The 18315-nt window shown below is 39.4% G+C and overlaps 1 protein-coding gene across 2 annotated transcripts in view; it reads left to right on the forward strand.

The window, feature by feature from the left end:
* Positions 1-14877, forward strand: part of trrap (transformation/transcription domain-associated protein) — a 157327-nt gene extending 142450 nt beyond the window's left edge. For both annotated transcript variants that reach the window (XM_062056086.1, XM_062056088.1), the window contains 6 exons: positions 1346-1571; positions 1666-1883; positions 2461-2645; positions 3410-3613; positions 6233-6427; positions 14296-14877. In XM_062056086.1, the coding sequence (XP_061912070.1) occupies positions 1346-1571; positions 1666-1883; positions 2461-2645; positions 3410-3613; positions 6233-6427; positions 14296-14580 (1313 nt within the window). In that variant the 3' untranslated portion in view covers positions 14581-14877. The remainder of the gene's footprint in view (positions 1-1345; positions 1572-1665; positions 1884-2460; positions 2646-3409; positions 3614-6232; positions 6428-14295) is intronic.
* The last annotated feature ends 3438 nt before the right edge of the window (positions 14878-18315 follow it).

The raw sequence follows: 18315 nt of genomic DNA on the forward strand, positions 1-18315 counted from the left end.
TTGTGTATATATATATATATATATATATATATATATATATATATATATATATATATATATATATATATATATATATATATATATATATGTATATATATATATGTGTATATATATATATGTATATATATATGTATATATATATATATATATGTATATATATATATATGTATATATATATATATATATATATATATATATATATATATATATATATATATATATATATATATAATAGGGCTGCAACTAACGATTAATTTGATAATCGATGAATCTGTCAATTATTACTTTGATTAATAATTGGATAAAAGAGACAAACGACATTTCTATCCTTTCCAGTATTTTATTGGAAAAAAACAGCATACTGGCACCATACTTATTTTGATTATTGTTTCTCAGCTGTTTGTACATGTTGCAGTTTATAAATAAAGGTTTATAAAAAAATATAATACAAATTAAAAAATATTCTAAAATTTTTTAAAAAAATTGCTTTAGTCATAGATCCAACGAATCGATGATTAAATTAATCGGCAACTATTTTTGTAATCGATTTAATCGATTAGTTGTTGCAGCCCCAATATGTAATATATATATGTGTGTGTGTGTGTGTGTGTGTGTATATATATATATATATATATATATATATATATATATATATATATATATATATATATATATATATATATATATATATATATATATATATATATAAAAAGTTGTTTTAACCCAATGTGGCCTCTGAGTCAAAAAGTTTGGGGACCCCTGATGTATATAATGGGTTTCACTATGTAAAGCGCCTTGAGTCTCTAGAGAACAGCGCTCTATAAATATAATTCACTTCACTTCACTGATGTGTAGAAGGGCTCAGAACGCGCACAAAGTTTCAGCATCGACTCTGGGGGCAAAAAGCTGCATGGAAGGTTAACGGGCACACCTGGGATCTTGCTTGCACTGTTATATATGGAACATATATATATATGTATATATGGAAACACTGGTATCGGTGCCTTTTATAGAATGTGTAGATGCATTTTTAAAGTATGTATATATTTTTTTTATTGCTGCTTTTATTTAATTATTAGATGCATTTTTACTGAATATGCACAAACACTGGTTTTAATATTTTATAATAATGCCTTTTATACTATATTTTGTTTGTTTTATGTACTGTATGTGATTATATGTCTACTTGGATGTTGGAGTCTGCAATAAAGCTTGATTGATTGATTGATTGTTGGCATCTGAGATCAAGTGCCAAAAGAGCCTTCTGCAAGGGCTTTTGCTCAGAAATCAGCCTGTTCTTCAGGCTCATCATTGTAAGTCCTTGTATTTGTCTCTTTGCCACCAGACTTTGACTTTAGCGTGCCCGGCTCCATGAAACTCCACAATCTGATCTCGAAGCTCAAGAAGTGGATCAAGATCCTGGAGGCCAAAACCAAGCAGTTGCCCAAGTTCTTCCTCATAGAGGAAAAGTGCCGCTTCCTCAGCAACTTCTCTGCACAGACGGCCGAGGTGGAGATCCCCGGAGAGTTCCTCATGCCCAAACCAACGCACTACTACATCAAAATCGCCAGGTACTGTAAGAGACAAAAACTATCACTTCTCATGAGAGGGGCAGATCTTTTGCATGAATATTTGTCCAATGGTCTGCTCCTTGTCACTTTCCAGGTTCATGCCCAGAGTAGAGATTGTTCAGAAGCACAATACAGCAGCACGGCGCCTCTACATCCGTGGCCACAATGGCAAGATCTATCCCTACTTGGTGATGAACGACGCCTGCCTGACCGAGTCTCGTCGCGAGGAGAGGGTTCTACAGCTCCTTCGACTCCTTAATCCCTGTCTGGAGAAGAGGAAAGAGACCACCAAAAGACACCTCTTCTTCACTGGTAAAAGTTTTACATTTTACATAAAATCAGGACTTTGCGTCCTTGGAGAACAGGAATGTGCTATTCTGCACTCAGAATTTGATGTGACTTTCATTTTCTCTCCGTCTCTGCCTCACACCCTCCGTGTACCATTCCAGTTCCCTTTCAAACGCACTATTTCCGCTCTCTCGTTATTCTCTTGTGGTTTGCCTCCACCCAGATGTTTGCCCACTCTCCATTTATGCAGTTGATTGGTTTGTTTAAAAGGCGAGTATGGGTGGGGGAATTCAAACGCTCCCTTCCAAGCCATTTCCTCCCAACTGGAATGACTGGAATTGATTTTATTTGGGTTGCCAGTAGATGTAAATGATTAGTTGTTTTTTTTGAATGTGCGGTTCAACCAGCAGGCTTTTTACCTTCTTTGACCCTGCTTGGTGTCGACTGATGGCACGCCCTTAGCTTTAAAATATCTCAGTTGCAGGGCTAGACTGTGGTTTAACTGTTTCTGGTAACATTTATAATGAATGTCACCGACTACCTCACCCTTTTTCTACTACTCTCGCCTTTCGATCACCCACCCCTCCTCTTTTTCTTTCAGTACCCCGAGTGGTGGCGGTGTCTCCTCAAATGCGGTTAGTAGAGGACAACCCTTCGTCTCTGTCACTGGTGGAAATCTACAAGCAGCGTTGTGCCAAGAAGGGGATTGAGCATGACAACCCTATTTCCAGATATTACGATCGCCTTGCTACTGTGCAAGCCAGAGGCACACAAGCTAGCCACCAGGTAGACATGTCTGATTATCTACACTATATGGGAAAAAGTATTGCAACACCACTTACCGTAAGTCAAGCTAAGGACCGGGGGACCAAACTTCTCCCTTCACTCTTGGTTTTATTTTGTATATTCTGGAGAACCAGCGTCCTCTACAGCAGTGGTCCCCAACCACCGGGCCGTGGCCCTGTACCGGTCCGTGGACCGATTGGCCGCACAAGAAAAAACAATTTGAAAAAAATAAAAACTTTTTTTTTTTTGTATTATTAAATCAACATAGAAAACACAATATATACATTATATATCAATATAGATCAATACAGTCTGCAGGGATACAGTCCGTAAGCACACATGATTGTATTTCTTTATGACAAAACAAACAAACAAACAAAAAACATCTCCCCCTCCCATGCAGAAGTGGATTAAGCTGCTGGATTCTGATCACTTAATGTTAATTCAAATAGATCCTACTGACATTTTGTTGATTAAAAAAAAAAAAAAAATGGAGGTTGCCTACAGCCACATCTGTTAATGCCTGTGCTTTTCTACCCAGCGCTGCTATTTTAACATTAATCTTTAAGCTAAGACATTTTAGACAATTGAGTACTTTCAACTGTGGAAGACCTTAGAATGTGATGAATGATCTTCAATTTTCTCATAACAAATATTGTTTAAAGAAATGTTTTTTGAAAAAGATGAAGGTTGTCTTATAGTCGAGTAGTGACTTTCCTTACAACTAACCCCAATTTCTTGTCTGCTCACCCCCATGCCACCAGGTTCTACGGGACATCCTGAAGGAGGTGCAGGGCAACATGGTGCCGCGCAGCATGCTCAAGGAGTGGGCCCTCCACACCTTCCCCAACGCCACCGACTACTGGACCTTCCGGAAAATGTTCACCATCCAGCTGGCCCTCATCGGCCTGGCTGAGTTCATGCTCCACCTGAATCGGCTCAACCCCGAGATGCTGCAGATAGCGCAGGTAGTACACGTGCACACACAGGCTCGCTTTCAAGGGCAAACAGGCTGTGATGCACTTTCATTTAATACACAGGCGCATAGATGCATTAAGAGATCACCATTACCCGCTCTGTGTCTGGCTTTTATGAATCATCCTTCTCTCCTGTGACATTCGCATTAATGTCTATCAGTCAGCCAGCCGCTGTCAATGCGAAGGCTGTTTTGACAGAGGGTTATATGCAGTCCCTCTGCACTCCCAACTATCAAAGATGTTTCAATTTAAAATGGTTGCGTTGATGTGTGTGTGCAGCTACCTCTCAGCGTCTGCAGTCAGGTTTTTCCAAAGTCATTATTAAAGATGATTATGTCAGTCAACTGCCCCTCCCCTCTGATCCTAATCGCCCTTTGCTGACAGGCGTTCCTCCGGTCAACTGGTATTAAGCCCCAACTCTGCCTGTTCTATTCAGCAGATCCCATTAGACACAGAAGGATTGTGATGCGGAATACACATATAAACATACACACACAGGGGCGCGAGAGTGCAAGGACAGGACATCACTTAGACATATTGGAGCCTAACCCTGCTTAATTTTATGTTCCAGTTGGCCCTACAGAGCCTTTTGTGTCCTAAAAAAACATCACAGTAGATTATTGTATTCATATAGGATCGTCATACTCGTTCGAGTGACCGCCGATGATGATTCATATCCACGTCATCTCTTGAGAATCACTTTAATTTCCTTTTCGTAATGATCACAGTGGTTTTTATGTACAGTGGAACCTCGATTTACGAACATAGTTCGTGAATCAAAACGTATGTATAGTGAAGCAGAGTTTCCCATGTGTAAACATGAATAATTGGTTCCAGCCATGACAAAAGTCCCTATTTTAGTAAACAAAAAACAGCACACATTGAAGACACGGTGTGTGTGTGTGTGTGTGTGTGTGTGTGTGTGTGTGTGTGTGTGTGTGTGTGTGTGTGTGTGTGTGTGTGTGTGTGTGTGTGTGTGTGTGTGTGTGTGTGTGTGTGTGTGTGTGTGTGTGTGTGTGTGTGTGTGTGTGTGTGTGTGTGTGTGTATAAAAACAACATAAGGTGTGGTGAAATTTGTCCTCTGCATTTGACCCATCCCCTTGATCACCCCCTGGGAGGTGAGGGGAGCAGTGGGCAGCAGCGTAGCCGCGCCCGGGAATCATTTTTGGTGATTTAACCCCCTGCGACAATCATTGGTAGTTTAACTTAACTTAACTTTAACTTAAAAAGGGGTTAATGGCTCAACAAGGGGTTAATGGCTCAACAATCTATTTTTTTATCCAAACAACACAACTTTATAGCAAGCTTAAATGCACATACACACACTGGGTATATTTGTGCCATTGTTGAACACTGTGGGAGTTTCGGAGTGATAAAACAGCAGTGGCTTCATGTAGACACCGCTAGCGTTAGAATAAACTGGCAGTGTAAGGTGATCCTTCATCGGCTTGTGTCCCGGTAGTGCCTTCTCCTTCGCTGTAATAAAGGTCCGCTGTGGCATCTTTTTCGGTCTCATCACAGCTATAGACTTTCTGCAGAACAAATCCGCCTTCGCTGATAAAATCGTCAAACTAAAGGGGCCATAAACCAAAGGCTAACTAGTTAGCAACCCGAAGCTATACATAAAGACTGAGAGTTTCCGCTCACACAAAGTGATCTTTAAGACAGGCTGACACAGCTTTGACCGGCGCAAGGTATGACAATTGTGGAAATAGACACAACAGAAGTGCCGCTCACCGTCGAAGCTCTTCTAAATGGCCGTGCCTGTGTTTACAGGATGTGACGTAGGGGTCCTGCCTCTTCAAAGTGGAAGAAAAGGAAGTGATGTCATAAAAATGGCAGCCCCCGATTGCTTAAAGCAGCATCCAAAATGAATGAATGAATAAAGCATTCGTATGTTGAGACATGCTTCGCACACAAAGGCATATTTGATGCGATGTAAACGTTTGCAAACCAAAAAGGACATACATCGAGGTTCCACTGTAGAATGATGAACATTTGTTTAGAAAAGAAGCCAGCGTCTATCATGATGTTGCCATCATCTCATACCTTCAACAGCCCCTCAAAACGAAGGTGTTCACTAGCATGCTGATTTTAGCTTTCTGTGCGTCAGCCTTCGCCTCTAACTGTCTGCAGGCTTATCAGAGCTCCCTGAAGGGTTAGGGGTTTGGGGGCTGGGGGGGTTGCTGGTGTCTCGGCCCACTGCCCCGAGGCTCGCCGCGGGGCCTAGGAGGAGCAGACGGCAGTAGCAGAGGGGCTGGGGGAAGCTGCAGAGAATTGCACCGTCATAAAGCTGTCAGAGCCACTCACAATTTCATATAAGGGAGCTTATCATGGCTAGAATGGCTGCTCATGTCACACCCTTCTCTCACATACACAGGCTTAAAGATGCAAACTTGGCTGTATATATTTAAGTCAGCGAGAGGGAAGGAGAATTATAGATGTTCTGCTGCTGATAGTGACTTGTGACCGTCCAGGACGATGGATCAATAACACTGTTGCTTGGTACCTAAAGTGTTATTTCAGCTCCATGTTGACACATAAGTCAATCATCACCTGCCTTCTTTGTCTTGGAACACTGCTGACATTTTGTTCTATCCACTCTGCTAGGACACCGGCAAGTTGAACGTCTCCTACTTCCGCTTCGACATCAACGACGCCACGGGTGACCTGGACGCCAATAGGCCTGTTCCTTTCCGCCTGACGCCAAACATCTCAGAGTTCCTGACCACCATCGGCGTCTCTGGCCCGCTCACCGCCTCCATGATCGCTGTGGCACGCTGCTTTGCGCAGCCAAACTTTAAGGTAGGCTTTATTTCCCTTACTTTGTGGGTTATTTCAAGTCATTCTAATGGTTTACTTCGAGGAAGGTGGCAGCTGTCATTAATTACTTACGCGTAATTAAAAGACACGCCTTTATTACGCACACAAATGTAGTCGAGGATGAGCGAGTGTGTCGTGTGTTTGACTTTTGGATAATTTTGAGTCTTTGTATTGACTTTTTCTATCATGAAATATGTTGGTTATCATTAGGAAGTTGCAAGATGCATCACATTACAGTCATGCCGTGTCCTGGCCAACTTACTGTGCCAAAAGGAAGAGGAAGTGAGTTTACGTGTGAAGTGGGCCATCTGGAGTGAGAGTACATCCTTAGAGGGTTCTGGCTTGGGATAAGCATAATAATCCATTAATCAATCATTATTGTGGAACTAATTAATTGTTGATTAATTTTTAATCTGTTGTGACAGAACAGAGGTGCTGTTGATTCAGTATCTTGCAATCAAAAATAAAGAATCATTTTACATCAGGGATTGAAGCATTTGCTTCTAATACAACACGAGCATTGAAACGAGCTCATCACATTCATCTTAAGGCTGCAACAATTAATCAATTAATTTGATTAGAAAAAAAGCTAAGATTTTTTGATGTTTCTTTGATTAGTCTTTTCATGAGTTTAATAAGAATAATTAAAATCCAGCTCGCATGGTGTACCCGAAACTTTAAATAAGCACAGCCGTTGTGATAGAGCGCACATGAGTGAGGATGATCTGTGTGGCGGTGTACGGCTGATTATTTTATTTATTTTTATTAACGCGCGCAGCACACATGTTAAAAGCGCAATTTTAATTTTAAGGATGTGCATTTATTTGAAAAAAGAATGGTCATGGCAAGCACAAAAATCGTTAATTTAAACTATTTTCCCTAAAATACTGATGCTGTAAACTGTGTTTTATCCGAGTACTCGAGTAATCGAACAAACTAATCGATCGATTACACGATTACTAAAATACTTGATAGCTACAGCCCTAATTCATCTGATTAAAAATATTTTCTATTTATACATTTATTGGTCATTTTTCTTGTACCTATATGTTAGGACCTGCACAAGCCAGCAAAAATGACAATGCAGACATTTATTTTTGCTTTAAGAGGAACCTATAATGATTTTAATCTACCTTTTAAAACACTTCCTTCTGGTCCAGATAATACAGTGCATCCGGAAAGTATTCACAGCGTTTCACTTTTTCCCCATTATGTTATTTCACAGCTTTATTCCAAAATAGAATACATTATTTTTTGTCCTCAAAATTATACAGACAATACCCCTTAATGACGATGTGAAAAAGTGCTTTTGTTGTTTTTAATTGCAAATGTATTAAAAATAAAAAATCACATGTACATAAGTATTCACAGTTTTTGCTCAATACTTTGTTGATGCACCTTTGGCAGCAATTACAACGTCAAGTCTTTTTGAATACGATGCCACAAGCTTGGCACACCTATCTTTGGGCAGTTTCGCCCATTCCTCTTTGCAGCACCTCTCACGCTCCATCAGGTTGGATGGGAAGCATTGCTTTTCATCCAGGATGTGTCTGTACATTGCTGCATTCTTCTGAGTCTAGTTTGGGAGGTGACCAATGACCCAATGGTCATTCTGTCAGAGCTACAGCATTCCTCTGTGAAGAGAGGAGAACCTTCCAGAAGGACAGCTATTTCTGCAGCAATCCACCAATCAGTTCTGTATGGTGGCCAGACGGAAGTCATTTCTTGGGAAAAAGTTTGCCAAAAAGCACCTGTAAAACTCTCAAATCATGAGAAACAACATTCTCCGGTCTGATGAGACAAAGATTGAACTCTTTGGCATGAATGCCAGGCCTCATTCGAGGAAACCAGGCACCGCTCATCACCAGGACAATACCATCCCTACAGTGAAGCATGGTGGTGGCAGCATCATGCTGTGGGGATGTTTTTCAGCGGCAGGAACTGGAAGTCAGGATAGAGGGAAAGATTAATGCAGCAATGTACAGAGACATTCTGGAGGAAAACCAATGCTTCCCATCCATCCTGATGGAGCTTGAGAGGTGCTGCCAAGAGGAATGAGCGAAACTGCCCAATGTGTGCCAAGCTTGTGGCATTGAATTCAAAAAGACTTGAGGCTCAAATTGCTGCCAAATGTGAATCAACAAAGGATTGAGCAAAGGCTGTGAATACTAATGTACATGTGATTGTTTTTGTTTTAATACGTTTGCTAAATTTAAATAAAAAGCTTTTCACATTGTCATTATTGGGTATTATCTGTAGAATTTTGAAAACAAAATGCAATGCATTAATTTTAACAAAAAACGTGAAGTGCTGTTAAAACTTTCCGAATGCACTTCATACATTTAATATGCTTTCGGGTAAATTTTGCTCTACCGTCACTTTTATAACCCGTTTTTTGAGTCTTGTCTGCAAGATGTTCGATTGTGGAGGCGTTGCCAGATTGCAAATGAAACCACGCCTCTTCCTCTCTTAAAGTATCATAATTTATCTTTTGAAAATGTACACTGTTAAATACAGTATATATCTTGAAGTCGTCACGTCTGTATAAACATGATATAAATTCACCCAGTCACAAAATTAGGTACGCCTGCACGCAAATAGACTCTGCATAAATGTGATGATATGCACATGCCAAGATGAGATGAAAATAATACTTTAGCCTACCTTTTTTGTGTTTCCTCATAGCCTGGTCTTGATGTCCAAATAATACGTCCACCTCGCTGTGACATCACAACATAGCCAGACCGCAAAACCCCGTGAATACAGGCATCCAAATTTGCATGCAAGCTCACAGCAAAATGCATACACCTTATGATTTGACACTTCCTCCACTCCCGTCCTTGCATGCTACACCGCTACAACAAAGATGACGGGGACAAGATGCTGTGGAAGGTGAGCCACGTAATAAGACCGCCCACAAAACGGCGTATCCGGAAGCGACTGTCAGAAAGCGGCTTGAAGATGATCTGTAAAACATAATCTATGCAACATTTTGAACAAAGAACCACCATTACATGTTATGTAGACCAGTGGTGCCCAACCACCGGGCCGCCGACCGGGGCCGCACAAGAAATTTAAAAAAAAAAATATATATATATATATATTTTTTTTTTTTAAATTAAATCAACATAAAAAACACAATACATACAATATATATCAATATAAATCAATACAGTCTGCAGGGATACCGTCCGTAAGCACACATGCACATGATTGTATTTCTTTATGAAAAAAAATAAAAATACCCCCACCCCCTCCCCCCGGTCCGTGGGACAAATTTTCAAGCGTTGACCGGTCCGCAGCTACAAAAAGGTTGGGGACCACTGATGTGAACTACAAGGACATGTTTTACATTTAGAAAAAAACTAAATATATATATATATATATATGACTCCTTTAATGCGCCCTATAATCCGGTGCGCCTTTTATATGAAAAAAGATCGAAAATAGACCATTCATCGGCAGTGCGCCTTATAATCCGGTGCGTCCTATGTTCCGGAAAATACGGTAATGCTTTATTTTTTGCCCAATATTTTCACGATCGACTGGTAGGGTCCGAAAGATCGACTGGTCGATCGCGATCGACGGGTTGGCGACCCCTTTTTTATCGTGACCTGGAAACAAGTAGGTCTAGTTTTAGTCCAGGGCGGTAGTGGCGGCCTTGTGGTGACTACGTAAGGCTTGTGGAGTGTTTACACACAAATACACAACTAGTCAAGCATGTTGTGTTGTGACTGCCGGTTTCAAGGCAGCAGCGCCTACATGGGACAATCACACCATCCCCAAATAACTCCTATAAACAAGCAACACGTCAAAACAAGGGAGCGGTGTGTGTACCTAGTTAGGTGATGATTACTGGTGTTGTGGTTTAGATGGTTGTGTATTTCAAGTCTCCGTGGCCATAATGAGCTGCTAACAGTGCACATAGCTTTGCCCAAGAGGGACACTGGCACACCCTAAATTGGAGTCTGCTTTGCGTGTTTGTTTGAGATTGACTTTCTATAAACAGTCCTTTTTTATTACCTTTTCTGCCTAAACACACAGCTGAGGAAAACCATTCCCCGCAGATTGGCATATTGTGCGTACACAAACCGCATTCCGAGATGCATAATGATGACTTTCAGATAAACCCTACCGGTTATCGAATTAGCTTAGAATCTCATAAGCTGCTATAATGTGGCAGCTGCCAGCCGCATATACAGCTAAACCCCAAAATGATTCATACTCTAGCCAAATTATGAGTTAAAGTGATTTCTTTGTTAGTCAAATGGGGTTCTTTTGACTGGAAATGACACAAGAAAATGACAAAATCTTCTGTATGTTAGCGGTAATCATTTTGTTTTGTTTATTTCCAAATTGATTCATAACTATAAAATACCAGGATCCTTGTCAATTTTAGCAGAGACTTCTAGCTTTGTTGAATCCTGGAACCCACAGGTCACTAAGTCCATCCATCCATGTTGGCAGCCAATCACAGAGCACATTAAGACGAACAACCATTAAAACTAAAAATGGCATGACAAAATACTTGTTTTAATTTAAAATGATAATATCAAACTAGTCAAACATCAGCTGTAGAGTAAATACCTTATTGACCAAAATTTACAAGGGAGCTTTTCCTCTTGTCACTCACATATGCACACCAGTAATTTAAAGAGATGCCAACTTTAAGATAATGGTGATCAATGATCAAAAAATATGACACCTCTTATTTTTAAGGTCCTCTTATATTGTAGTAAATATATGTTGATGTATTTTTTACTAGCTGTCCCACAAGCCACCATGAATGGGTCCACGGCGTCACTACACGATCGGTCCATCCATCGGTATGCGCAAAAACTACGTAATTTCTGCCAACTTGTTTTACGCCAGTTATTTTCGTGCACGCCAATACTGGTACCATGATTTTTATTTTTGGGTTTCTTTATTTGAAAAACAATGTCATATAAAATATTACATACAAAACCAAATAAACGTTCCTAAGAATAGAGTATTTATTTTGGAACCTTACAGAAACTTGAACAATGTGCTCAGCAGCCTTAAATTGCAAAGAAATGATTCTTTTTTTACTACTTTATTTACAACAAATACTATAAAATAAAATATTGTAAAATAATATTATAATAATAATAGTATATGATATATATATATATATATATATATATATATATATATATATATATATATATATATATATATATATATATATATATATATATATATATATATTACAATAGTACAATTCAATTAAATTCACAATACTAATCATTGAAAAGTCTATTTTTTGTCAGGCCGCAGACATAGATTTAAGTTACAGTAAGTAAGTACGGTAATCAACATTTTTAAAGAGAAATGCAATGGGAATCAGTCATTAATTGCAATGACATAGGAGTAAAAGTAGTTGAAATTGTGGTGATAATACTCAGATTTTAGTTTTATCTACCCCTTGTTCATCTTTATACTCTTGTTCCCTTTTACTCCTGGGTAAGTTATTGTTTGTACAAAACATTAATACAACTTTCAAATATCACAGAACATGTCCTAAGGCTCTGTCATAAAAAAATTGCAAGTCTAGGAAATGACGTAGTCTTCGAATCGTGTCTTCCGGTACCGATCGTGTAGCGACACACGGCCCACTTTTGGGTCAAAGCGTTAGCATGCCAGCTGTTTAGCTAATTTTGGAGGTATATTCAAAATCTGAGTCAGATATGTAAACACGCTAACATTAGCATGCTAGCTTTTTTGGCGAATTTTGGAGGTTTACAGCCCAGTCATATTTTGGTACTTGACACATGATTACTGTTTGAGTTTGTGTTTATTTGGAACATGCATGCATACAACATGATACATCACAATTCCTGTTTCTCTAGTCAACATGTTCGAAAAGAAGTAGGAAGAAGCAGAGCTTATTTAATACTACCCCTTTTCCTTTACATAGCATTTGCTAAAAGTTTTGTTCACTTCCTGTTCTCAACTTATTCACAATATACTCCATAAGTAATAATATTAAAAATAAATAAATATAAATTAGTGAAGTAAGTTATATTCCATATGGTGAGATGAATAGGATTATCTAGAAAATGAATGGATGGATTAAATAAATTCAGAATGTTTATCATGGTTCTTCTTCTTTGTAAACACTTTAAGTTTGAAGAGTTTCTTAAGTAGATCATATTAGTACATTGTTTGATTTCTTTGCTTAATCCATTCCATAATTTAATTCCACATACTGATATACTGAAGATCTTAAGCAGGGGTGTCAAACGTACAGCGCAAACAGGTTTTATCCAGCTCGCGTGATGAGTTTACCAAGTACAAAAATTAGCTGCTTTTTTTTTTTTCAATGAAAGAAACTGCTGTTCTATATGTGTCCACTGGATGTCACAATAGCAATTCTGTTAGGCAAACAAACAGTTTATACCGGGGCCAAGCAAGAGGTACACAGTAAAGGGTGACTGTGGCTCCTCCTCCTCGACCCACATCAAACTTAAAGCCTGCCGTTCTGCTTTGAACACATCGTTATTTGGCACCCTTACTCCCCCAAAGTATCTCAGTCAAACACAAGAAAAGTGAACTTAACCCTTTTGAATAGTTTTTACCTCCGTTTCTTCCGGTTTGTTGAGTTAGCACCGGAGTGATACGTGGACGTGACAAAGGAAGTATTTGATACCTCGAAGAGTTTACGTGTTGTGTTTTTTGTTCAATCCCAGAAAGACTGTGACTTAAAGTTTAATCCTGGCTTTGTAGATACACTGAGACCAAGTCTAAGCTCAAAGTGTTTTTGAAACTGCACCAATTTCCTCAGAATGTTCAACAAACTTGAAGTGTTTTGTCCAGAGGACTATTTGTGATTTGTACGCTTTCATAATGGGCTAGTTCTATTTTTGGCCAAAGTAAAACCAAGAAAACAACCTGGAGTTGTCTTTATTTTTACGTTATCATGCCATGATTTTACCATTCCGGCCAACTTGGGGAATAGATTTTCCTCCATGTGGCCCCTGAGCTAAAATGAAGTGTTGTACGTGCGTGCAAATGTTTTAAATTACATTTTTCTCTAATGTTATATTTCTCCTCTTTTGTTGTGAACAATTGTTGTATATTCTTTGGTAGCAGATTGTAGTTTGCTTTGTGTATATTTTTAGCTGTTAGCTTTTTTTAATTTTTTTAGCTATTTTTGAAGGTATACACTTCGGTTATATATTTTAGTACTTGATGCATGCTAACTGTGAGCATGCAAGCACGTTAACGTTAGGGTGCTAGCTTTTTTGGATCATTTTGCAGGTGTATATTTTGATACTTGTCATTAATTTACTGTTGGCATGCTGACATAATTATGTTAGCTATTTTGGTAACACTTTAGTATGGGGAACATATTCTAAGTAACAAAGACTTAATTTAGAGTTATTTGGACACTAGGGGAACATATAAGGGTTAGGGTTACTAATAAGCAATAATTCTGAGGTTATTGAGGGAAGACTCTTAGTTAATGGCTTACTGGTTGTATAATAAGGCCGTGCAGAATAAGGCATTAGTAAGTACTTAATAATGACTAATTAAGAGCCAATATGTTACTAATTTGCATGTTAATAAGCAACTAATTAATGGTGAATATGTTCCCCATACTAAAGTGTTACCGCAATTTTTTTTGGCTATACATGACTTCAGTCATGACGCATGCCAACTTATTAGTCATATTTTCGTTTACCTGACGCTATGTGGCTCACATTCTACCGAACTTTTAAACTGTATTCAACCATCAGTTTTGAACATTGTATATTTTCACATGACAACTTTTTGTTCAAACGTAAAGAAAATAGCAAGTGTAACTGAAATTGTTTTATTGACGACAGGTGGACGGCATCCTGAAGGCGGTCCTGCGCGACGAGATCATCGCTTGGCACAAGAAGACCCAGGAGGACACGTCCATGCCTCTGTCCCCGGCCGGCCAGCCTGAAAACATGGACTCGCAGCAGCTGGTGTCACTGGTCCAGAAGGCCGTCACCGCCATCATGACCCGCTTGCATAATTTGGCTCAGTTCGAGGGAGGCGAGAGTAAAGTCAACACTTTGGTGGCTGCAGCCAACAGCCTGGACAATCTGTGCCGCATGGACCCTGCATGGCACCCCTGGCTCTAAAGGACACATTCAACTCTATTATTACTGTATGAGCAGGATGCGGCATTATACTGACTTTTTCTACTAGCATTCAACATCTCCTCCAACTTGTATTTATTTTTGTAACTAAATGTGTCTGCACTCTTGCGGACTTAATTATGACAGATAAATGGTTTAAAAACACTGTAGCTTTTTTATATCCATTGCTGAATGAAGAATATGTTTTCCAACACTTACAACACACAGTTTATTTAGTTTCTTTTATTTTTGTTACAGAAGCTCATCTCTGCTGTTGTACATATAAGCATTTTGTCTTAATAAAATGCTCTTTTTCAAGCAATGTAATTTTTTTAACCATCCCATTGGTTGAAATGGGGTTCCCCCTCCCTCTCCTGGCCTCGAGCTCATCCCTTCTGGGTCATTCCACAGAATAAGTGCCGTTTGCTTGTGGTAACTCTCTCAAATTTTAAAGTTTATTGCAGGGGTCTCAAACTCAATTTACCTGGGGGCCACTGGATGCAGAAACTGGGTGAGGCTGGGCCGCAAGAAAAGATTTCTTTAAAAAATCTAACATGCACTTTTTAATAAATTCACCTTCTTTGAATGGCTTTCCCGCCCTAGCAACATACTTGCCAACCCTCCCGGGAGACTCCTGAATTTCAGTGCCCCTCCCAACAATCTCCCGGGGCAACCATTCTCCCAATTTTCACCCGGACAACAATATTAAGGGCGTGCCATGATGGCACTGCACTGCCTTTAACGTCCTCTACAACCTGTCGTCGTGTCCGCTTTTTCACCATACAAACAGCGTGCAGGCCCAGTCACATGTTGTATGAGGCTTCTGCAGACACACGTGAGTGACTGGGGGGGCGGGGTTTGTGGTAGCGGGGGTGTATATTGTAGCCCGGAAGAGTTAGGGCTGCATGGGATTCTGGGTATTTGTTCTGTTGTGTTTATGTTGTGTTACGGTGCGGATGTTCTCCCGAAATGTGTTTGTCATTCTTGTTTGGTGTGGGTTCACAGTGTGGCGCATATTTGTAACAGTGTTAAAGTTGTTTATACGACCACCCTCAATGTGACCTGTATGGCTGTTGTTCATGTATGTCTTGCAGTCACTCACTTACTTGAGTATACAGAAGCCAAATACAACATGTGACTGGGCCGGCACGCTGTTTGTGCAGGTTGTAGAGGGCACTAAAGGCAGTGCCATCACGGCACGCCCTTAATATTGTTGTTTGGGTGAAAATCTGCAGAAATTCGAGAGAATGGTTGCCCTGAAATTCGGAAGTCTCCCGGAAAAATCGGGAGGGTTGGCAAGTATGACGCTGTCAAGCGCCATTCATATAAAACTTGCGGGCCGAACTAATATAAAATTTTCATATTAAGGTGCGGGCCGCAATTGGCCCACGTGCCGCGGGTCTGAGACCCCTGGTTTATTGAATTCACTGAAGTAACAGGAGAAAGCTTTTAGCATAGAATGAGCGAATATTAAAGTACCAATGATTGTCACACACACACTAGGTGTGGTGAAATTACCCCCTGCATTTGACCCATCCCCACGTTTACCCCCTGGGAGGTGAGGGGAGCAGTGAGCAGCAGCGTTGGCCGAGCTCGGGAATCATTTTGGTGATATAACCCCTAATTCCAACCCTTGATGCTGAGTGCCAAGCAGGGAGGTAACTGGTCCCATTTTTATAGTCTTTGGTATGACTCGGCCGGGGTTTGAACTCACGACCTTCCAGTCTCAGGGCGGACACTCTAACCACAAGGCCACTGAGCAGAATATATACAAAAATATCCACATTGCTATGACACAAAGCAAGTGATTCAGCAAAAAAAAAAAATAGTTTAGGTAACATGACTGTGCTGATATTTTCATAGTCGTTAAACCTAATTAAATATACAGAAAAATACATGAGTGAACTGTTGGCCTTCCCGTGGCCTGCAAAGGATCTGAATAATGCAACTTCCTGTTAAAGATGTGACTTGTGGAATATTTAAGTGGTTCTCAAACTTTTTTCCACCAAGTACCACCTTTGAAAATACTTGGCTCTCCAAGTACCACCACAATGGCCATTATTAGAATACAGTAGCATAGTAGGCCTAAGTATTCATTAAAACCAAGCAGAGTTTTATTTAACAATCAAATGTAATATTTTTGGCCACTGTAACATTACATACAGTTTGAACAGCAACACTGTGTTTAAATGTAGGGAAATAAAACACTAGTCACGTAAGTTAGCAATTCTTTGGCGTACCACTAGATGGAGACATTTGTGAATCACTGTCTTAGGGTAATGGGTAGGGTAAATGATTAAGATTAAAGATTAAAGTACCAATGATTGTCACACACACACTAGATGTGGTGAAATTTGTCCTCTGCATTTGTCCCATCCCCTTGGGGAGCAGTGGGCAGCAGCGGCGCCGCGCCCGGGAATCATTTTGGTGATTTAACCCCCAACTCCAACCCTGTGTTGCTGAGTGCCAAGCAGGGAGGTTATGGGTCCCATTTTTATAGTCTTTGGTATGACTCGGCTGGGATTTGAACTCCAACCTACCGATCTCAGGGCGGACACTCTAACCACTGCCTCAGTGAGTGTGTGGCACATGCAATAGCTGCACTGACACTGCTGCTGACATTTGTCTGTCACTACATTTTTATTACATTGTGTTTTTTTCAAACAAATATCCGTGCAGAAAAGAATATGAAACGTGCAACTTTGGTCACTGACCCAAAAAGTAAACAGTAAAAAAAAGAACATTTTCAATATTTGCTGCTAAGTTCAAAATGATCCCCCACACATGTATAGTACAGTTAATTGTATTACGCATGAACACATTTAATTTTCTGTGGATGTACTGCAATCCCCCTTACTTTTTGGATTATTTTTCTCCATTCGTTTTAAAATCCCCCAGAATGTTTATCAATCTAACACAAGAAAATAGAGCACGTCCAACCCAATCCCAGCTTTTCAATACTTAGCATATAAATGTACAAAAGCAACTGAGAAGATACAGTATGCAAATACAATATCAAAACAAAAACTAAACTTGATAGCAACAACAGTATCAACGATCTGGCATTCGTGGTATTGGTTTATTTCTTTAAAAGAAAGAAAAACAGTTGAGTATTTTGTGAAACTATTGCAATAAAGTAATAAAAAAATAGAGATTCAAAAACATTAAACAACTAAGAAAAATTCAATACAACAACATAAACAATATGCATCATTGTTATTGTCACTTATTTCCATTATTGGCCATTCATAACACAAACAACAACAGTCACAGTGGCTTACACTTGCATTGCATCATGTAAGCTTAACTGTAGCCTTTATATCAAAAGGTGTTAAACTCAAGGCCCGGGGGCCAGATCTGGCCCGCGACATCTTTTTATCTGGCCCGCAAGCACCTGGAAATTACATGTGTCAATAAAGTACTTAACATTTTCTCACTAAAAGTAATGGATGTTTTTCATTTTGACAGCAAAAATATATGTACTAATTGAAATTGCATGCCTTTTAAACTTTAATAGTATCCAATATTGCAAAAAAATATTACAGTATATTATTATACTTTCCAAACATGTTTTTGTCTAAATAAAAATCAATAAAAATACTTAACTTTACAGCAAACTACCCATCAAATTAATAAAAATTACAATACATTTTTTACGTTGTTTTTTTACAGCATATTATTTTTGCGTTAAAATTCTGTTGACCGAGCTGCCAGTTTGACTGTAAAATCTACGGTTGT

The sequence above is a fragment of the Entelurus aequoreus genome, linkage group LG08 (assembly GCF_033978785.1).
Source record: "Entelurus aequoreus isolate RoL-2023_Sb linkage group LG08, RoL_Eaeq_v1.1, whole genome shotgun sequence".
Taxonomy (NCBI): domain Eukaryota; kingdom Metazoa; phylum Chordata; class Actinopteri; order Syngnathiformes; family Syngnathidae; genus Entelurus; species Entelurus aequoreus.